The 22,819-nt window shown below is 40.0% G+C and overlaps 1 protein-coding gene across 4 annotated transcripts in view; it reads left to right on the forward strand.

Moving 5' to 3' along the window:
• The window catches only part of ZFYVE9 (zinc finger FYVE-type containing 9), a 227,987-nt gene that overhangs the window by 148,443 nt on the left and 56,725 nt on the right, over window positions 1–22,819 (forward strand). For all 4 annotated transcript variants that reach the window (XR_012512411.1, XR_012512412.1, XM_039473682.2 and 1 more), the window contains 4 exons: window positions 488–610; window positions 3,627–3,782; window positions 15,628–15,852; window positions 18,673–18,755. Coding sequence is in view for 2 of the 4 variants with exons in the window: in XM_039473682.2 (XP_039329616.1) it covers window positions 488–610; window positions 3,627–3,782; window positions 15,628–15,852; window positions 18,673–18,755 (587 nt within the window). In the remaining 2 variants the exon portion in view is untranslated. The remainder of the gene's footprint in view (window positions 1–487; window positions 611–3,626; window positions 3,783–15,627; window positions 15,853–18,672; window positions 18,756–22,819) is intronic.

Consider the following 22,819-nt stretch of genomic DNA (forward strand, 5'->3'; position numbering starts at 1 on the left):
GAGATCAGCCTGACCAACATGGAGAAACCCTGTCTCTACTAAAAATACAAAATTAGCCAGGCGTGGTGGCATATGCCTGTAATCCCAGCTATTCAGGAGGCTGAGGCAGGACAATCGCTTGAACTTAGGAAGCAGAGTTTGCGGTGAGCCAATATTGTGCCATTACACTCCAGCCTGGGCAGGAAGAACAAAACTCCATCTTAAAAATAAAAAAAAGGAAGAACGGTAGACTGGGGCACAAACACAGGATAACCACATTATCGTCCAAAGTGGACTTTGGTACCACTCAAAGGGTCACTTTTGAGAGTAAAAGGGGGCACTATTAACATGATACTGGGTCAGCAGGTACAAACCATGCTCTATATGCACCTATTGATAAATCAAATGCATGTGTCTTTTCTGTGAATAATTAGCTCATTTCTCCATCTGATCTCTTTCTTGGTTTGTCCTTTTAACCAATCTATTACATTCTTTTTTCCCCTTACAGACTATGCTGTGGAAGAGAAACCATCACAGATTTCAGTAATGCAGCAGTTGGAGGATGGTGGTCCTGACCCACTTGTATTTGTTTTAAATGCAAATTTGTTGTCAATGGTTAAAATTGTAAATTGTAAGTTATAAATTCCTAAAAATTAAAATCAGATGCTTTACTGACTCATAGATAGTAAATAAAACTTTCAGATTTATTACACACAAGTATTTTTAATATAGCCACATCTTTGAACACTGAGTTCTGAAAAACTTGGTTTGTATTAAATAATATATCCCAGAGGACAGCTGTGGTACTAACTGAAACTTTCACATTTAGTTAAAGGGGTGAGGTAGGTGAATTCTCCATGGAGGAAAGCCAAACAAATCTTGAACTTAACTGAATTAAGTTCTTGAGATGAGTATGTTAAACCACAACTTATCACCAGAACTGGTGGTAGATAAAGTATACAGGCTACTCAAATAATTTACATGCTAGGTTTTAATCCCAGAGACCTCAATCATGGCATCAGACTTTATTAGGAAAAGTGTTAACTAACACGTAGTGAAGCTTCAATACATCATAAACTGAGATTCAGAAGAAACTTCTGAATTCTTGGTACTAGCATCATAAATGAGAAAGATGACAGTAACTCAGAATTTTTTGAGACAGAGTCATTTTGCTACCCAGACTGGAGTGCAGTGGCATACTCTCTGTTCACTGCAGCCTCCACCTCCTGAGTTCAAGCATTCCTTCCACATCAGTCTCCCAAGTAGCTGAGACTATAGGTGCGTGCCACCATACCTGGCTAACTTTTTTGTATTTTTTGTAGAGATGGGAGTCTCACCATGTTGCCCAGGCTGTTCTTGAACTCCTGGGCTCAAGTGACCCACCTGCCTTGGTCTCCCAAAGTGCTGGGATTGCAGATGTGAGCTACCGTGCTGGCTAATAATTTTGAGAATTATTCAGAGAATGCATTTATCCTGAGTGAGTGTTAATAGGTAGTTTTGAAGGAAGGAACCTCTGGGGAATTGTCCTCCAGCTCTCCATGTGTACTTAAGTTGATTTTGGAAACCAGAAACATATACTAATTCCTTAGATGTTCTATATTGATGAAATGTGGTTTCTGGCTTACTTGCTAATCACGCTTTTATATGTTTGGCCAGTTACTAATACTTGTTACCTTTAGGATCAGATTTAAAATTAATTTGCTTGAAATTTCAATTTGCCATATCCAGTTTATAAATTAGGCTTAGAAATTAGCTAACCTGCCGGGCACGGTGGCACGTGCCTGTAGTCCTAGCTACTCGAGTGGCTGAGGTGGGAGGATCGCTCGAGCCCAGGAGTTCTGGGCTGTAGTGTGCTATGCCGATCGGGTGTCCACACTAAGTTTGGCGTCAATGTGGTGACCTCCCCGGAGCAGGGGACCACCAGGTTCCAACCACCAGCTCAGGTTGGAAACAGAGCAGGTCAAAACTCCCGTGCTGATCAGTAGTGGGATCACGCCTGTGAATAGCCACTGCACTCCAGCCTGGGCAACATAGTGAGACCCTGTCTCTTAAAAAAAGAAAGAAAGAAAGAAATTAGCTAACTAAGGCCAGGCACCATGATACACACCTATAGTCCCAGTAGTTCAGGAGGCCAAGGCAAATGAATCACTTGAGCCCAGGAGTTCAAGACCAGCCTGGGCAACATGGTGAAACCCCATCTCTACTTAAAAAAAAAAAACCCACAAAAAACTGGTCATGGTTACATGCTCTTGTAGTCCCAGCTACTCTCGAGGGAGGAGTTCTTGAGCCCAGGAGACGGAGGTTGCAGTGAGCCAAGATCATGCCACTGCACTACAACCTGGATGACAGAGCAAGACCCTGTCTCAAAAAAGAAAAAAGAAAAGGAAAAAAATATCTAACCTAGATTCTTGAAGTTTAGACCATCATTAGGAATGTCCTGTTTAGGTACCCAAAGTGAAATAAAGATGTCTTTCTCTTTTTTGATTTACATTTGTTTTGGTTTACATGGTGGTATTCATAGTTTTATTTTTTATTTTTATTTTATTTTATTTTATTTATTTTTTAGACGGAGTTTCACTCTTGTTACCCAGGCTGGAGTGCAATGGCGCGATCTCGGCTCACTGAAACCTCAGCCTCTTGGGTTCAGGCAATTCTCTTGCCTCAACCTCCTGAGTAGCTGGGATTACAGGCATGCACCACCATGCCCAGCTAATGTTTTGTATTTTTAGTAGAGACGGGGTTTTGCCATGTTGACCAGGATGGTCTCGATCTCTTGACCTTGTGATCTACCTGCCTTGGCCTCCCAAAGTGCTGGGATTACAGGCTTGAACCACCGTGCCTGGTGGTATTCATAGTTATATTTGAATCCTTTTTCAGTTCTTTTGGGGATCCCATTGTGTTGGGGTACGAAGAGTAAAAGTGTCAAGCATTAAGCATTGTTTTTGACTACATATGGTTAATGCTGTTCATATTCTCCATATAGCCTTAAAGTGAAGGAGTGGAACTAAGTATTTCAGAAAACCCATCCTTTTCACTAATTTTTACAGCAAGAAGCCAAGTAAAGTCATGTTGCCGATTATCTAGAAGTTTATCCCAGAAAGGACTATAGTTAAAATAGATAGAATCTTTTGGTAATATATTAAATTTAATCCATATACATAAAAATGTATTTTCTTTAGGTCTAACCTGAAGGCAAAGCTATACTATTGGCTCTATTGTGATTATTTCTAGCCTTACATAGGTAATTACTTCCTTTCATGATGTGATTTTTAAAAATATAAGATGGAGGACTATGGTCTTCAATCTCTATGACTTACAATACATAGTTTGGTTTTATTTTAGTATTAATAGAATGTTGCTTTTTTTAAATAATAGGAGTTAAAAGTTTTAAGTGCATTTTATTATTATTTCTTTTACTTCCTTTTCAATAATTTTTCTAAGTGTTTAGAAAAGAGCCAGAGGCACTAGCATGTTTTATTTTCTACAATAGTTTTCTGGCTCAATCCAGTGACAGTTCACAGTTGAATTATACAGACTATGATCTATTTTAATCTTTGCTGTATTATAATATAGATTTCTATGCATCTTTTTTTAAGAATAGGATTGATAGGAATGTCTTTATTTTTATATTTTTATTCCATCTGTAGATGTGAACAGGAAGTGCTGGTGTTTCACAACCAAGGGAATGCATGCAGTGGGTCAGTCAGAGATAGTCATTCTTCTACAGTGTCTACCGGATGAAAAGTGTTTGCCAAAGGATATCTTTAATCACTTTGTGCAGCTTTATCGGGATGCTCTGGCAGGTGGGAATGCTTTGTGACTTAGTCTGCTCCCTTTGTCGATGACAAAAAATTTTGAATTCAAATACAAAATAATAGTCTTAACTTTGAACTTAAGCATGGCAGGGGACTTTGATATTAGTGGCAAGTTAGAAATTTCCATGGTGTAAGGAAATGATAAATTTTAGTATTGTACCTGGTGTGGTTATTATTATTTTACAGAGGCTGGAATCAAAGCTGTAAGAGAATCTGGTGACCTAAATGTAAGAATATTTTCTTTTCAGTGGAGGAGTCAGGATATTGGTACCTGGTAGAAGGAAGCATATTTGTAACCCTTTCTTGTTTCTTCAGTTAATAATGTTTAATCATAGTGTAAATGCTAATAAATATTCAAATTTCAAAAACAGCATAGGTGACTTTATTATGGCTTCAAAATAAATTGTAAATATTAACTGTAGCAATTTAAAAGTAAAGGCATAGAGGTTAGAATTTTGGAAAGACTAAGGATATTAACATAAAAAGAAACTAAGATTGAGAGAAAAGAAACATTATTTGACATTATAGTTATTTATTATGACATTGTATTATTTGACATTACAAAGTCAGCCTCCCTTTGATTTAACAAATGAGGTGAAAAATGGTATAATTGAGCTATTCTCATTTATTGTAACAGGAAGTCATTATATAATATCTGTACTTGATAAATAAGGATTATCTTTAAAGAACAAAGCTTGGAGGGGGTGTGGGGATGGCTGGGGTATTAAAACTATTTTCATGTATTATTTGATAATATTTCATACATATATTAAAACCATAAATTATTCAGACTTTGTTCATGCAGTAATTTCCATTGTGAGATGCTGTGCGAAAGACAGTATCTAGAATATAAAATGCACTTTTGTGAATGAAAGTGTTTATTGCAACATTACCTAAATTTAACACAAAAATTCAGATGCAACCTAAATGCCTTAGCTGTAGGTGAAAAGTTTAACTTATGTGGTACTTATTAGATGTGTGCATCTTTTTGAGAACTTTTTTTGGCCATTAAAACTATTTATTAAAGTAATGTAATAATATGGAAAATGCTCTTTAAATAAGTACAGAAGTAGGATGTATATTATATTTTTTATGTGATACAGATTATGTATAAAAGATTGTGCCTTTATGTCTTAATTAGTCTCTACAATAATTTAGGTGTAGCATTACATAGGGCAAAGTAATACACTGGAAACTGACCCCATAATACCTGTGAAGTACCTTTTAGTGTTTACCCTATTTGTTCCAAAATGAATAGGGTTAATCTGAAATCATCCAGGTCCTCCAGGCCACATAATACCCTGGAGCTGAATTTAGTTCTGGAAATAACCAGAAACTTTTACTTTTCTCGTCAATCTGAATGTATTCACATTTAAAAATTCTAGAAAAATGGCATTGGAGGTTCAAGTAATTGTAGGTTTGTGTGGGTTTTGAGAGGATGTCAGAGACTAGGGCATGGGAGGTTCATGAATGTCTTATTTAGGAGCCCATCCTTTATTCTGTAGGCAATGAAGAACCATTGAAAGATTTTGAGATGATGAGTGACATAATCAGATTTGCATTTTAGAAAGATGACTCTGGAAGCAATGTGAAAAATGGATCAAAGTTCGTGAGTCTGGTGGCAGTTAAGAAGCAATTTCAGGATAAGGAAATGTATATTCATACAGTAGAGTATTGTTCAACAGTAAAAATAAACTAACTGCTGATGTACGCAATAACAGCATGCATGAATCTCACAGACGTTATGCTGAGCAAAAGCCAGGCACAAAAAAGTACATATTGGATGATTCCTTTTATATGATTCTCTGAAACAGACAAAATGAATCTGTGGTGCTAGTAATTAGGTCAGTGTTTACCTTAAGTGAGGTGGGGTGCAGGTGCTGGAATTGACTATGGAGAGGGAGTCCCAGAAAACTTTCTGGGATGAAAGCTATATCTGGATTAGGATAGTGGTTACATGGGTGTTTACCAAAACTCATTGAAATGTACACTTAAAATCTATCACTTTCATAATATATAGTTTATACCTCAGTAAAATTTATTTTTTAAAAAGCTATTGCAGGAATCCAGCCAGAAATTAAGAAATTATCGGGATTTAACTTAAATAATTGCAGTGGAAATAAAGAGTATTGGAGAGATATGAAAGATGTGGTGCTTCAATTCAGTAGGATTTGGTAACTAAATGGATATGAAGGGTTAGAGGGGACAAGTCAAGGTTGGCCTTAGATTTCTCATTTGAGCAACCTGAGTGTGTGTTGGTATTATTCATTGAGATGGTGAATAGACGAAGAACAGATTTGGCAGAGGAAAGGGAGTTCTTTGTTCAGTGTGCTGAATTTGAAATAATGATGTCAGATGTAACATGAAAATGGCAGATGAATATATGGGTATGGATCCCAGAAGATAGGTCTGAGTTAAAATACATATTTGGGAGACACAGCTTTTATATGCTAGTTGAGAATATGGTTTTAAATGGGATAGGCCAGTGTGAAGAGACTAGGACCGTAGGTGAAATCCTGGGAGATAGACATCCTCTCTCCGCAAAGAGAGGATGTGAATTATTGCATGAATTACTAAATATGTTTAGCATAAATGGTTATATGTTTTTTCAAAGGATACTTATATGTCAGTTGAGTCCATTTTGAACTATTAAATTGCAAAAATTTTGAAACAATAAAATACTTGGAACTGATTACAAGATAATGATACTCTAAGGTCAGACTAAAGTACATCTGAGCCAAGTTAAAAATATTTTTTATAATGTAGGATAGGGACATGAACATATATTTATATATCTAAGGAAATAACATTTCAAAAGCATAAATGAGATGAAAGAGTTTTTCCTTGAATAGGAATCACTTCACAGCTCATCCAATACTGGGACTAGAAGGTTATTTTAGATAATTTAATATAAACTCTTTACTTTTTAGATAAGCAAAATCAGACCTAGAGGTGTTAATGGCTTGCCCAAATTACAGACCAAGTTGGTGGCAGAATTAGGACTGTAGCTCCCAGATCAGTATTCTTTACATTATGTCGGTTGCCTCTGTGTAATAATATATCAATTCTTAAAAACACAGATATATTATCTGTATACTATACATATTAAGAATCCTATTTTTAGATAATCAATGTAGTAGCTCAATAAATTTCACTATAAATTTTTTAATAAGTAAAAACATATTTTGGGTGTTCTAAAACAGGGGTCCCCATCCCACAGACCATAGACTGGTATTGGTCTGTGGCCTGTTAGGAATCAGGCCACACAGCAAGAGGTGAGTGGCAGACAAGCACATGAGGCTTCATTGTATGTATAGTTGCTCCCCATCGCTCCTGTTACCAGTCTGAGCTCTGCTTCCTGTCAGATCAGCGGTGGTATTAGATTCTCATAGAAGTGTGAACCCTGTTGTGAACTGCGCATGTGAGGGATCTAGGTTGTGTGCTCCTTATGAGAATCTAATGCCTGGTAACCTGTCACTGTCTCCCATCACCCCCAGATGGGACAGTCTAGTAGCAGGAAAACAAGCTCAGGGCTCCCACTGATTCTACATTATGGTGAGTTGTATAATTATTTCATTATATATTACAATGTAATAATAATAGAAATAAGGTGCACAATAAATTTAATGTGCTTGAATCATCCAGAAACCATCACCCTTCACCCCCTAGTCTGTGGAAAAATTGTCTTCCATAAAACCAGTCCCTGCTGCCAAAAAGGTTGGAGGCTGGTGTTCTAAAATGATCCCAGGCTGGGTGCGGTGGCTTACGCCTGTAATCCCAGCACTTAGGGAGGCCGAGGCAGGATCACCTGAGGTCAAGAGTTCAAGACCAGCCTGGCCAACATGGTGAAACCCTGCCTCTTCTAAAAATGCAAAAAATTAGCTGGGTGTGGTGGTGGGCACCTGTTATCCCAGCTACCCAGGAGGCTAAGGCAGGAGAATCTCTTGAACCCAGGAAGTGGAGGTTGCAGTGAGCCCAGATCGCACTATTGCACTCCATTCTGGGCAACAAGAGCGAGGCTCTGTCTCAAAAAAAAAAAAAAAAAAATCCCAATTCATTATTTTTCTCTTCTGTGTAGCACATTGTGTAAAACTGACAAATTGTATCTTAAATTTCTCTTGAGTGTGAAACCTTGAATACTGTATCACTAGCTTAGGGTTAGTCTGCCCTAAATCACTAGAAAAGCCTTAGGAGCTGTTGAATGGACTTTCTTTGTAATTTCCTGTGAATTTTAAAATCTAAACTACATGTATTGAATAACAATATGTGTGTCATATATCTAGATATATCTAGATATATTTATTTTTCAAATTCTGAACCTTTTGATAAATTTATTAGAATTATGGTATTGTAGCTTTGCAAAGTAATTTTTCAACTGATGATAAAGTTATATAAAACTATGAAGAAGTGATTTAAGACAAATATCTAACTTTTTTGAGCACTTAATATAGATATATCTAGATATATGACACATGTATTGTTATTCAATATATGTGTCATACACAGTTGTTTTTGCATTCTACAGTGAAGGGAGACATAGTAATTTGTGTGAAATTACGTTCTGAGAGTTTCAGAATGTAATTATGACATTCTGGTTAAGACAGTGCCATTGGAGGTTCTAGATAATTTCTCCCTGGCTCCTATTCATTCTTCCATATTTTGTACCTGTTTTTTGTAAACAGTCTATTCAGTACATAATAGATTTGAATGAAATTGGACTTGCATTTATCAGATTGTTATTTCTGGAGTTAACCTCTGGTTGTTTCCCTCTCTTACTCAAAAGCTACTTTGGCTTTGTGTTGCCTTTAGAATAAACTGTGTGCTGCAACATTCAATATTCTGCATGATCCATTCCTATATTTTTAGTCTCATTTCCCTCTAGTCATCTCTCCATACTTCCATTGTAGCCAAATGGAACATTTCTTGGTTTATTTTTTATATATTCTGATGATTTCCCACTTCATGACCCATGATTATGCTACTCCCAACCATGCTATTTCCTAATACCCCAACTGTCTCAATCCTATCAGTTGTTCTAAACCTTAAAGACCACTTTCTTCGTAAGTTCTTCCTTGATGATCTTCCCAGACGGAAGTAATCTCTTCTGATCTCCCTTAATATTTTATTTTAAATAGTTAATTAATTATGTATTTTGAGACAGTCTTGCTCTATCGCCTAGGCTGGAGTGCAGTGGTGTGATCTTGGCTCCATGCAACCTCTGCCTCCCAGGCTCAAGTGATTCTCCTGCCTCAGCCTCCCAAGTAGCTGGGACTACAGGCACATGCCACCATACCTGGCTAAGTTTTGTATTTTAATAGAGACAGGGTTTCACCATGTCAGGTAGTCTGGTCTTGAACTCCCAGCATCAGGTGATCCACTCGCCTCAGCCTCCCAAGGTGCTGAGATTACAGGTGTGAGCCACCGCGCTCGGTCTAATCTTACATTGTTAAGAAAGTACTTGGTATTGTTATGGTTTCAATGTTTGTCCACTCTAAAACTCATGTTAAAATTTAATTGCCATTATAACAGTATTAGTAGGTGGGCCCTTTAAGAGCTGATTAGGCCATGAGGGCTTCACCCTCATGGATGGGATTAGTACTGTTATAAAAGGAGGGGTTCATGCCCCTCTTGGTCTCTTTAGAAAGCTGAGGCAGGAGGATTGCTTGAGGCCAGGACTTTGCAACTAGCCTGGTCAACATAATGAGACCCCATCTCTACCAAAAAAAAAAAAAAAAAAAAAAATTAACTAGGCCTGATGGCACATCCCTGTAATCCCAGCTACTTGGGAGACTGAGGTGGGAGGAGTCCTTGAGCTGAGGATTTTGAGGCTATAGTGAGCTCTGATTGCACCACTGCATTCCAGCTTGAGCAACACAGTGAGACCCTATCTTTAAAAATAATAATAATAACGTCATGTCATAGTTCATGTTTTTATTTTATTTTTCAAATTAATTCTGAACCTTTTGGTAAATTAAATTTATTGGAATTACGGTATTGTAGCTTTGCAAAGTAATTTTTCAACTGATGATAAAGTTATATAGAACTATTTATGAAGAAGTGATTTAAGACAAATATCTAACTTTTTTGAGCACTTAATATATGCTAAGCAGTGTTATTGCTTATGAACACTGTTTTATTTATTCTTAAATACAATTCAGATTCATACTGTTACTGTTTGTATTGACATCTGAGGAAAATGAAAGACACTAAAGCCTAAGTAACTTAAGATCACACAGTTAGGTGGCAAGTGGCTGAATCCAGGTTTAAACTCAACTGTGTCTTCTGTAAATCTCAAGTTTTGAACCATAAGAAGTACTGTAGTGTCTCTTGAGCTGTTTTTTGTTTGTTTGTTTGTTTGTTTTTTTAAGAGATAGGGTCTTGCTCTGTGATCAGGGCTGGGTAGCAATGGTGTCATCATAGCTCACTCACTGCAGCCTTGATCTCCTGGGCCCAAGTGATCCTTCCTCCTCAACCTCCCAAGATGCTGGGATTATAGGCCTGAGCCACCTGACCTGGCTCCTCTTAAGCTTTCGTGGTCAGTCTCACAGATATGCTAAACTGATGACACGACCTTTTACAAAGTACTCATACTTAACTGCAGTTTATTGCATTACAAAGAACTCTAAGAAACTTTCTAAGTTCTTTTGATGGCTTGAGTTTTAGCCATATTAGCACTTAGAAATATTAGTATTTCTTGGCCAGGTGCAGTGACTCTCACTCCTGTAATCCCAACACTTTGGTAAACTGAGGCGGACAGATCACATGAGTCCGAGACCAGCCTGGCCAACAATGGCTAAACCCGGACTCTGCTAAAAATACAAAAATTATCCGTGTGGCATGGTGTGCGCCTATAGTCCCAGCTACTCGGGAAGCTCAGGAAGGAGAATCACTTGAACCAAGGAGGCAGAGGTTTCAGTGAGCTGTGATTGCATCGCTGCACTCCAGCCTGGGCCACAGAGTGAGACTCTGTCTCAAAAAAAAAAAAAAAAGAAATATTAGTATTTCTTGAAATAAATGAACCATTTGCTTGGAAATTGTTCCATCTGAATTGATGTGAGGATTAATAAATATGCTTTGAAACAAAAAGAAGCTACTGTCACATAGATATTTATGTTCTATTTGAATTGAATTTAAAGATGGCTGGCTACTTGTAAGCATTTGAAAAGCAGTTTAAATTCCAAATTAAAGGTGGAAAGTTGTAAATTACTCTGTGTGTGTGTGTATTTTTTTTTTTTTTTGAGATGGAGTTTCGCTCTTGTTGCCCAGGCTGGAGTGCAATGGAGTGATCTCAGTTCACCACAACCTCTGTCTCCTGGGTTCAAGTGATTCTCCTGCTTCAGCCTCCCGAGTATCTGGGATTACAGGCATGTGCCATCACACCTGTCTGATTTTGTATTTTTAGTAGAGATGGGGTTTCCCCATGTTGGTGAGGTTGGTCTCAAACTCCCAACTTTAGGTGATCTGCCCACCTTGGCCTCCCAAAGGGCTGGGATTACAGGCATGAGTCACCATGCCTGGCCTGTACCTGTTGATTTTTTGAAAAACTATGTGACATACAAAGACTAGGAAATGGAAAGATCTGTTTTCTAAGTTTCGCTTTGCCACTTATCTCATGTCTTTTCAGAGTCACTTCATCCCTACCTCTAAGCCTCAGTTTCTTCATTTGTCAAATAAAACCCCAAATTTCAGGAAAATGGTACCTGTCCTGCTTACTTACTAGCACTGAGCTGATAATTACCTGATAAATGTCATGTAAAATTACTTTTTAAACCACTGATATAAAGCATTTAACATCTTTGCCAGGTTATTTAAACTCAAAAGCAAGATTTGGTGTCTATTTTAGTTATATCGAGTCTTCACTAGTCTTGGGATATATATATAATTAGTTCTGTGGATTCACTGCATTGAATGCAGTCATCAAAAAGTACCTATATAAATTAGTACATAACAGACATTATGAGTTCAATAGCCTCAGATTAGGTCTTCAGATGAAAGCTTTTCTTTCTTTGTCATGTTCTTATACCCACTGTTTTATTTTTTCCAGTATCTCCCCTTGTGCGGTGTTACTTGTTTGTAGATGAGATGGTAAATCAGTCAGTATTGGTAATCTGCATTTTTTTTAAAGAAAATAAATACTTAAAGGATAAAAGATATATTTTATAATGAGAGGGGACTTGGAATAATCTGAGTGTGATTGGGATGAAGAGAGTGTTAAATGGAAGAGGCAGAAAGGAAATCAATATCTGTGGAAAACAACTAGAAATAGATTCTAGGCTCTAATAGGGAAATCACAAAAGAATAATGAATGTGTTGAGTACTAAGTCAACATATTTTTCACCTCTAAGCTATATTTACTAGGACAATCTTTGAAACATAAATGTAGCACTGTTTACATTTATTAGTCTATTTTTGCTGCTATAGTGGAATACCACAGAATGCATAATGTATAATGAACAAAAATGTATTTCCTACAGTTCTCATGGTGGCAAGTCCAAGATTGAGGGTTAGGCATCTGATGAGGACTTTTTTGCTGCATCATCCCATGGCAGAAAGGCAAATGGGATGGGGAAGAGAGAGAGAAAGAATTGCATGTGCATGAGGCCATGTGCACAAGGGAGGCTGAACTTGTCTTTTCATGACAAACCCACTCCCAGGATAACAGCATTAATCCAGTCACCTCTCATGAGGCCTTACCTCCTAGCACCAAGTTTCCAACATATGCTTTTGAGGGACATATGCAAACCATAACATGCCATTGCTAGAGCTTTAGAGAAATGCTGTCGTGCATTCTACATTGTGGAGGGAAAGCATCTCTTTCTTTAATTCCCTATGCTCCTCCTTCTTCAGCAAAGCTAGATAAAAAGATGAAAAAAATGTTTTTCTCTTTGACAGACTATGTGTTCAATTTTGTATGAAGTGTTTTATATTGTATTCTAGAATTCCAAGATCTAGGCGGGTGGTAAAGTGGTAGTGGTGAATTTGGGGATCTGATCTCCCTTAAGTTCCTGACACTCTATGCCTGATTCTGCAGTGGCTGCCAGAAAAAGTTTTAAATTTATCTAAATCTTACTCTAATATCTCTGAAATCTTATATTTGGCTGATCAATATATGTATATTTGCATTAGAATAATAATAATAGTTGGCCGGGCGTGGTGGCTCAAGCCTGTAATCCCAGCACTTTGGGAGGCCGAGGCGGGTGGATCACGAGGTCAAGAGATCGAGACCACCCTGGTCAACATGGTGAAACCCTGTCTCTACTAAAAATACAAAAAATTAGCTGGGCGTGGTGGCACATGCCTGTAATCCCAGATACTTAGGAGGCTGAGGCAGGAGAATTGCCTGAACCCAGGAGGCGGAGGTTGCGGTGAGCCGAGATCGCGCTGTTGCACTCCAGCCTGGGTAACGAGAGCGAAACTCCGTCTCAAAAAAAAAAAAAAAGAATAATAATAGTTATAATTTTTTGAGAATACGCTGTTGCTGGTCCTGTTAGGCATTTTATAGATTTCCTATCATTTACTCTTTATGATGCCTCTGGAATTTAATATAGTTTCTCCTCCTATTTTGCATGGATGTTGAGGCTCACAGAAGTAACTTGCCCCAAATCCCACAATAGTGAATGATCAAACTAGCATTTAAATCCATATCTCTGGGACTCCACAATCTGCAATTTTTTTTTTTCCAAAATGCCATACGACTACACTGATAGAACGATTGTCTCATTTTTATAGATCTGGCCCAGCAGCTTAATTGTGCAGCCAGACTTGGGTATTCCTGGAGCAAGAGTACTACCTCTAAATTACTAAATGTACTACCTTAACGGTAAAATGTAGATGATAATGTTTAGATGAACATGGCTTTCAGCCACAAAGCTTCTCTGAGTTTAATGGAGAGGTATTCCCTTCACTTGTGGATCCTACTGTCAGGATACCTATCCTCTGAAATCAAGGATGCAAAGACCCATAACCATTATAAAAATAAACTCTAGTTTTCAGGGAACATAAGCATTAATTTATCTGATGGAGATTGCTTCATTTGGTGTTATTGCTTTCAAAGCTGTCAAAGGAAGCTTGTACATCGCTAGTGAACATCTGTTGTTCCATCATTGAGCAGCTCTTGTCAGGAAGTCCTTTTGCAATTCTAAACTGAGGAAAATGTCTCCTTAATGAAGGGTTAGATATATTTGTTACTGTTTCATTCACAAAAGTGTTTTGAATCATAAAATGCTTTGGCTGGGCATGGTGGCTCATGCCTGTAATGGGCTTTGGGAGGCCAAGGTGGGTGGATTACTTGAGGTCAGGAGTTTTGAGACCAGCCTGGCCAACATGGTGAAACCCCATCTCTACTAAAAATACAAAAATTAGCCAGGCATGGTGGTGAGCGCCTATAGTCCCAGCTACTCAGGAGGCTGAGGAGGGAGAATCACTTGAGCCCAGGAGGCAGAGCTTGCAGCCGAGATCACATGACTGCACTCCAGCCTAGGTGACAGAGCGAGACTGTCTCAAAGAAAAAGAAAAAGAAAAAAGAAAAAGCCTGGTAAAATGCATCTTCAGTTAAAAGAGAGAAACCTGCCTAATGTGAATTTAAATAAGCCCTAAATTATAGATCTATGTTTCGTATTTGTCTCAAAAAACTATATACAGTGAATCCTGGCTTAGTGCAGTGGCTTACGCCTGTAATCCCAGCACTCTATGAGGCCGAGGTGGGCAGATCACCTGAGGTCAGGAGTTCGAGACCAGCCTGGTCAACATGGTAAAACCCCATCTCTACTAAAAATATAAAAATCAGTCGATTGTGGTAGTGGGCACCTGTAATCCCAGCTACTTAGGAGGCTGAGGCAGGAGAATTGCTTGAACCCAGGAGACGGAGGTTGCAGTGAGCCAACATGGTGCTACTGCACTCCAGCCTGGGTGACAGAGTGAGACTGTCTCTCAAAACAAAACTTCTGCCCAGATGCACTGGCTCACACTTGTAATCCCAGCACTTTGGGAGGGATTACAGGCCAAGGCAGTGGATCATTTGAGGTCAGGCGCAGTGGCTCACACCTGTAATCCCAGCACTTTGGGAGGCCAAGGCAGTGGATCATTTGAGGTCAGGAATTTGAGACCAGCCTGGCCAACTTGGTGAAACTCTGTTTATACTAAAAATAGAAAAAAAAAATTAGCTGAGCGTGGTTGTGCATGTTTGTAATCATAGCTATTCAGGAGGCTGAGGTGAGAGTATCCCTTGAACCTGGGAGACAGAGGTTGCATTGAACTGAGATCATACCAGTGCACTCCAGCCTGGGTGACAGAGCAACTCCATCTCAAAAAAAAAAAAAAAAAAAAAAAAAATCTTGTCTGTGGTACTAACTCCATAAATCCTCATCTTTCCTTAATGTCTTGTAACTGTACTTATTATTGTAATTCATTATGTTCATGAATTGACTTTTGTTCACCCAGTGAAATCATAAGCTTGGTATAGCAGCTTCCTAATATGAATATTTCTTTATGAACTTTTAGGCGATAGTTCTTAAGACCTCTAAAGCAACTCATACAGTAAAGCTGTACAAGCAAGAAAGGTGTCAATATATTTTACTTTTACCTAGACAAACTTCAGCAGTTGATAATATAATTTACTTTATGCTCATTAGAAGCCCTGATAAAATTGGAAACCAAATTTTCATTTAATAAATACCATTTATTTTAAAATCAGCTTTTTAAATGTAAGTCTTTTATGGTGAAAGATTGGGAATTACTGTTTGGTACTGTCATCCAGCCCAGTGTTGCATAAAAATGTTTATTAAAAATATTAATTTACTAATACAAAGTAACTAATGAACTTTTTTGTTTTTAGGGAATGTGGTGGGCAACTTAGGACACTCCTTCTTCAGTCAGAGTTTCCTTGGCAGTAAAGAACATGGTGGATTCTTATATGTGACATCTACCTACCAGTCACTGCAAGACCTAGTACTCCCAACCCCACCATACTTGTTTGGGATTCTTATCCAGAAATGGGAAACTCCTTGGGCCAAAGTGTTTCCTATTCGTCTGATGTTGAGACTTGGAGCTGAATATCGACGTAAGTAGTAAAAACATGTTCTTCCAAGCCACATGACAAAGGCATGATGATTAAATAATACCTGAAATATTCAAAGCCCTCTGTTTGGTGATATAATTCAGCATAAACAGTCCTTTGAAATAGCTAAGCTAAATTTGGTCCGTGTCTGTGTATATTGGGCGTAATGGGAAGGACCGAAAATAACGAATGAGGAAGTTGATTATTACCTTGTAAATGTACTGCTTTTATAGTTCATTGATAAAAAACATGATCATCTTCAGAAAAGTGAATCTGAACTTAAGATATAACTTTTTTTTTAATGGTATCTGTATATGATGAGCATATTCTTTGTCACTTGGTTGGAAGTCAGTTAAGATAAATTATATTTTACTTTACATACTGGAAACTAGTAGAATGGAGACCACTCTGAGTTGGTAAGGTAGGCTACAGAAGTAGAGCTTCCTTGCCCATGGCTGTAGCAGTGCAACTAAGATGTGATTTTTAAATAGACGTTAACAGTTAAATGCAAGCTTTATTTTAAACTTTATGTTTCTGTACCCTGTGCTAGGAATCAGATCACTTGAGTAAGGTTCTCAGCTCTGCCACTTGTGAGCTCTGTAACTTTGGGCAAGTCACTCGAGTTCTCTGATTGTGTTTCTTTTGTAAACTGGAAATAATAATGCTTGACTTTTATTTTATATTGGATTGTTAACAGGATCAAATGAGAGAATAAATAAAAACATTATTTTAGCCGGGCACGGTGGCTCAAGCCTGTAATCCCAGCACTTTGGGAGGCCGAGGCGGGTGGATCATGAGGTCAAGAGATCGAGACCATCCTGGTCAACATGTGAAACCCCGTCTCTACTAAAAATACAAAAAAACTAGCTGGGCGTGGTGGCGCGTGCCTGTAATCCCAGCTACTTAGGAGGCTGAGGCAGGAGAATTGCCTGAGCCCAGGAGGCGGAGGTTGCGGTGAGCCGAGATCGCGCCATTGCACTCCAGCCTGGGTAACAAGAGCGAAACTCCGTCTCAAAAAAAAAACAAACATTATTTTATAAACCATAAAACAGTATATGTTCTCAGCAGGTCAACTTCACTCTTTCACCAATTGTTTATTCATTCAGTAAGAATTTAATGAAGGCCTCCCATATATCCTGAATCCTGGGAATTCTGAAATAGTGAAGACATGATTATATGTTCTTGGGAACTTTTATAAGGAATACATACAGAAATCATGATTATAGTGGTATACTCTGTTAAAACATGTGCTCAGGCCGGGCACAGTGGCTCACATCTATAATCCCAGCACCTTGGGAGGCCAAGGCAGGTGGATCACAAGGTCAGGAGGTCGTGACCAGCCTGACCAATATAGTGAAATCCCGTCTTTACTAAAAATACAACAATTAGCCAGGTGTGGTGCCGCACTCCTATAATCCCAGCTACTCGGGAGACTGAGGCAGGAGAATCCCTTGAACCTGGGAGGCGGAGGTTGCAGTGAGCCAAGAATGTGCCATTGCACTTCAGCCTGGGTGACAGAGCAAAACTCCTTCTTAAAAAACAAAAAAAAAGAACCCTGTGCTCAAAGTTAAGTTTATTGGGAGCCCCAAGACAGGCCCTAACTTGACCAGGAACGAAGGAGTAGTTGGACCGTTTTTCTTGGACCAAAGTACCTCTGGATTAACTCTGAAGGATGCATATGAATCAGCTAAATGAATAAGGGGAAGGGAAGGATTATGTGCCTTAGAAGCAACATGTGTATCTTCCTATTTTATACAGGCATTTCACACCATAAAGTTTAAGAGATGAGCCAGCCTGTTAGGATCTCCTGTGATTTGCCTCTCCTTAGGAGGATCCTGGGTAGGAGGTATAGAAGAGTGAACTCTTGGCTGGGTGTGGTGGCTCATGCCTCGAATCCTAGCACTTTTGGAAAGCAGCTGAGGCAGGCGGATCATTTGAGGTCAAGAGTTCGAAACCAGCCTGGCCAACATGGTGAACCTTGTCTCTACTGAAAATACAAAAAAATTAGCTGGGCATGGTGATGCATGTCTGTAATCACAGCTACTGGGGAAGCTGAGGCAGGAGAATCACTTGAACTCTCCTGAGGCAGGAGATCACACCACTGCACTCCAGCCTGGATGACAGAGTGCGACTCTGTATTTAAAAAAAAAAAAAAGAGTGAATTGTTAAACTTCTTGAGAAAAAAAAAAAAAAAAACATGAACACCTAAACTTCTTGAGCACAGAGGAATCAGGAGATATCTGTTTCCTGGATCATGTCAATTCAGTTAGAAGAACAATGCTCCTTTTTTTTTTTTTTTTGGAGACAGGGTCTCACTCTGTCACTAAGGCTGGAGTGCAGTGGCATAGTCATGGCTCATTGTAGCCTTGACCTCCTGGGCTCAAGCCATCCTCCTACCTCTCAGCCTCCCAAGTAGGTGGGACTACAGGTGCGTGCTACCATACCCAGCTAATTTTTTGGTTTGTTTTTTTAATAGAGACAGGGTCTCCCTGTGTTATACAGGGTGGTCTCAAACTCCTAGGCTCAGGTGATCCTTCTGACTCAGCCTCCCAAAGTTCTGGGATTACAAGCATGAGCCACTGTGCCTGGCTATTGTGGGTCATTTTTGAAACTTTTACATCAAGAGGCTTATTCTGGTTATTAAAAGACTTAATATGGCTCAGGATTTGTCTGCTACCATACCAAATACTTTTTGAGCCCTACATTGGATGTGTTCTAGTGAGCCATTACAATTATATTTTGAAAATTGTATTAGTCATGAAATCTCTTTTACCAAAGTTTTAAGTTTCCAAACTTAAGTTTGATCATTTCTAATTTCCATAGTTTATCCATGCCCACTGTTCAGTGTCAGATTTCGGAAGCCATTGTTTGGAGAGACGGGGCATACCATCATGAATCTTCTTGCAGTAAGTTGGGATTTTTTTTTCCTTTTTCCTTACCGGAGTTTATATGGGAGAAGGAAGGAAGGAAGAAAGCAATTTTATTATTTTCTTGATAGCTGTGCCCAAGCTACTACTTTAGGCAGGTTAAGATTTATGCTGAAGAAAAAGAATAGAAAACACACACACACACACACACACACACACACACACACACACACACATACACACTCTCTCTCTCTCTCTCTCTCTCTCTCTCTCTCTTTTGCAAACAGGAAGTGAGATGGTACAGGATTCCAGCACCTGATTATATACTTACTGTCTAACTGATCTTGCAGAATTATTGTGAGGACTAGAAGTAATATATAAATAAATCACCTAGCATTCTGTCTTATTTTTATTTTAAGACTGGCATTGTATGAATTTCTCTTGTGTCTATATAGGTTCCTGTCCAAGCAAAGATTGGTCAGAGATTGTACTTAGATACCCTAAGCCAGTAGGGCTACTGCTCTCTGCTGATAGATCTGAATTTGGATTGGAATTTCAACTTCATTGTTTTTCTTTCTCCTGGGCTCTCTCATGTCTCCTACACACATGCACAGGTTCTGACTCTGTTGGCCAAGAACATGGGTTGGCTTGAGTCCACTAAGGCCTCTGCTGCATGTGTGCACAGACTAAGATCAATCCTGGATATCTGGACAGTTTATGAAGCTCCCTGTGGTTGTCTAACCTCCCAGAACTTGCCCCAAACAGGTTTGGTGAACTCAAGCTAATCAAGCTACTTGGCCTCCCTTTTTGATAATCACCAGGTTACTACTTTGACAGTATTCCATAGTAAGTAAACTCCTTCATGTAGCAAAGCTCATTTTTTTGGTTTATTTGTTTTATTTTGTTTGAGACACAGTCTCTATCACCCAAGCTGGAATGCAGTGGCTTGATTTCAGTTCATTGCAACCTCTACCTCCTAAGCTCAAGCAATTCTTGTGCCTCAGCCTCCGAGTAGTTGGGACTATAGGAGTGCACTAAAACACCCAGCTAATTTTTGTGTTTTATGTAGGGAGAGTTTTGACATGTTGGCTAGCCTCAAACCCCTGGCCTCAATGAGTTACCCGCCTCAGCCTCCCAAAGTGCTAGTATTACAGGTGTGAGCCACTGCACCCGGTCGCAAAGCTCATTGTTTTTTTTTTTTTTTTTTTTTTTTTGAGATGGAGTTTCGCTCTTGCTACCCAGGCTGGAGTGCAATGGCATGATCTCGGCTCACCACAACCTCCGCCTCTTGGGTTCAGGCAATTCTCCTGTCTCAGCCTCCTGAGTAGCTGGGATTACAGGCATGCGCCACCATGCCCAGCTAATTTTTTGTATTTTTAGTAGAGACGGGGTTTCACCATGTTGACCAGGACGGTCTCGATCTCTTGACCTTGTGATCCACCTACCTCTTTCTCCCAAAGTGCTGGGATTACAGGATTGAGCCACCGCGCCCGGCTTGGCTGATTGTTTTTAGTAAACTACCTTGCCCTGGTTGAACTGCCTAACTACCTAATGGGATTAGGGGGCATCCCTAGGCAAGAAGGTCACAGACTCAGTTCAAAGTTAGTAGTTTTCATGAAAAAATACTTCTCTTTTTTTTTTGAGATGGAGTCTCACTTTGTCGCCCAGGCTGGAGTACAGTGGCTCAATCTTTAATCACTGCAACCTCTGCCTCCTGGGTTCAAGCAGTTCTCCTGTTTCAGCCTCTGAAACAGCTGGAATTGCAAGTGTCTTCCACCACTCCTGGCTAATTTTTTGTATTTTTCGTAGAGACAGGGCTTCACCATGTTGGCCAGACTGGTCTTGACTTCTTACCTCAGGTGATCTGCCCACCTTGGCCTCCCCGAGTGCTGAGATTACTGGTGTGAGCCACCTCACCCAGCCAAATGCTTCCCTCTCCGACCTTGAGACGGAGTTTCACTCTTGTTGCCCAGCCTGGAGTGCAACAGCATGATCTTGGCTCACTGCAACCTCTGCCTCCCGGGTTCAGGTGATTCTCCTGCCTCAGCCTCCCCAGTAGCTGGGATTACAGGCACCTGCCAGCATGCCCAGCTAATTTTTTGTATTTTTTTTGTAGAGATGGGGTTTCACCAAGTTGGCCAGGCTGATCTTGAACTCCTGACCTCATGATTAGTTTGCCCCAGCCTCCCATATTTCTGGGATTACAGTCATGAGCCACCACGCCTAGCCAAAAATTGTTATTTTTCAATAGACACATTATAATATAGTGTATCCTCCCACCTCAGCATCCTGAGTAGCTGGGACTACAGAGGCCTGCCACCACAGCCTGCTAATATTTGTATTTTCAGGGTTTTGCCATGTTGCCCAGGCTGGTGTTGAACTCCTGGACTCAAGATTTCCGCCCACCTCAGGCTCCCAAAATGCTGGGATTATAGGGATGAACCACTGCACCTGGCCCCTAGTTTTGATTTCTTTAGGCACTTATGCCTCCAGGTTAGAGAGGGAGTATCTGATATTTAACATAGGCTGCAAGAATTCTGAGTAAACGTGGAAAATTTTCTTCATGCGATGGCTCCAAAACCTCATGGGTGAGCTACTGATAACTCCTGACTGTGGAATCAGAAATTACTAATAATTAATTTATTGATTTTTATTTTTTAAATTTATTTATATATATATATTTTTTTGAGACGGAGTTTCACTCTTGTTACCCAGGTTGGAGTGCAATGGCACGATCTCGGCTCACCGCAACCTCTGCCTCCTAGGTTCAGGCAATTCTCCTGCCTCAGCCTCCTGAGTAGCTGGGATTACAGGCATGCGCCACGATGCCCAGCTAATTTTTTGTATTTTTAGTAGAGACGAAGTTTCACCATGTTGACCAGGATGGTCTTGATCTCTTGACCTCGTGATCCACCCACTTCGGCTTCCCAAAGTGCTGGGATTACAGGCTTGAGCCACCACGCCCGGCTTATTTATATATCTTTTTTGAGACAGGATGTCATTTTTGTTGCCCAGGCTGTAGTGCAATGGCGCCATCTCAGCTCACCGCAACCTCCGCTCCTGGGTTCAAGTGATTCTCCTGCCTCAGTCTCCCGAGTAGCTAGGATTACAGGCATGTGCCACCATGCCCAGCTAATTTTGTATTTTTAGTGGAAACGGGGTTTCTCCATGTTGGTCAGGCCAGTCTCGAACTCCCGACTTGAGGTGATCTGCCCGCATTGGCTTCCCAAAGTGCTGGGATTACAAGCATGAGCCACTGAGCTGGATCTATTTTTATGAATTTTTTTGAGATGGAGTCTTGCTCTGTTGCTGAGGCTGAAGTGCAGTGGCACAATCTCGGCCCACTGTAACCTCCGTCTCTTGGATTCAAGTGATTCTTGTGCCTCAGCCTCCCCAGTCCCCAGCCACTGGGATTATAGGCATACAACACTATGCCCAGCTAATTTTTGTATTTTTAGTAGAGATGCATGTTAGCCAGGCTGGTCTCAAACTCATGGCCTCAAGTGATCTGCTCACCTCAGCCTCCCAAAGTGCCTTTTGCCTTTTTTTTTTTTTTTTTTTTTTTTTTTTTTGAGACGGAGTTTCGCTCTTGTTACCCAGGCTGGAGTGCAATGGCGCAATCTCGGCTCACCGCAACCTCCGCCTCCTGGGCTCAGGCAATTCTCCTGCCTCAGCCTCCTAAGTAGCTGGGATTACAGGCATGCGCCACCACGCCCAGCTAGTTTTTTTGTATTTTTAGTAGAGACGGGGTTTCACATGTTGACCAGGATGGTCTCGATCTCTCGACCTTGTGATCCACCCGCCTCGGCCTCCCAAAGTGCTGGGATTACAGGCTTGAGCCACCGCGCCTGGCCTTTTTTTTTTTTTTTTTTTTTTTTGATACAGAGTTTTACTCTTGTTGCCCAGGCTAGAGTACAATGGTGCGATCTCAGCTCACTGCCACCTCTGTCCCCCAGCCACCCCAGGTTTAAGTGATTATTCTCCCTTTATTTCCTGAGTAGCTGGGATTACAGGCATGCACCAACATGGCTGCTAATTTTTGTATTTTTAGTAGAGATGGGGTTTCGCCACATTGGCCAGGCTGGTCTGACCTTGGGTGATCC

Source organism: Saimiri boliviensis, chromosome 11, assembly GCF_048565385.1.
Source record: "Saimiri boliviensis isolate mSaiBol1 chromosome 11, mSaiBol1.pri, whole genome shotgun sequence".
NCBI classification, from domain to species: Eukaryota; Metazoa; Chordata; class Mammalia; order Primates; family Cebidae; genus Saimiri; species Saimiri boliviensis.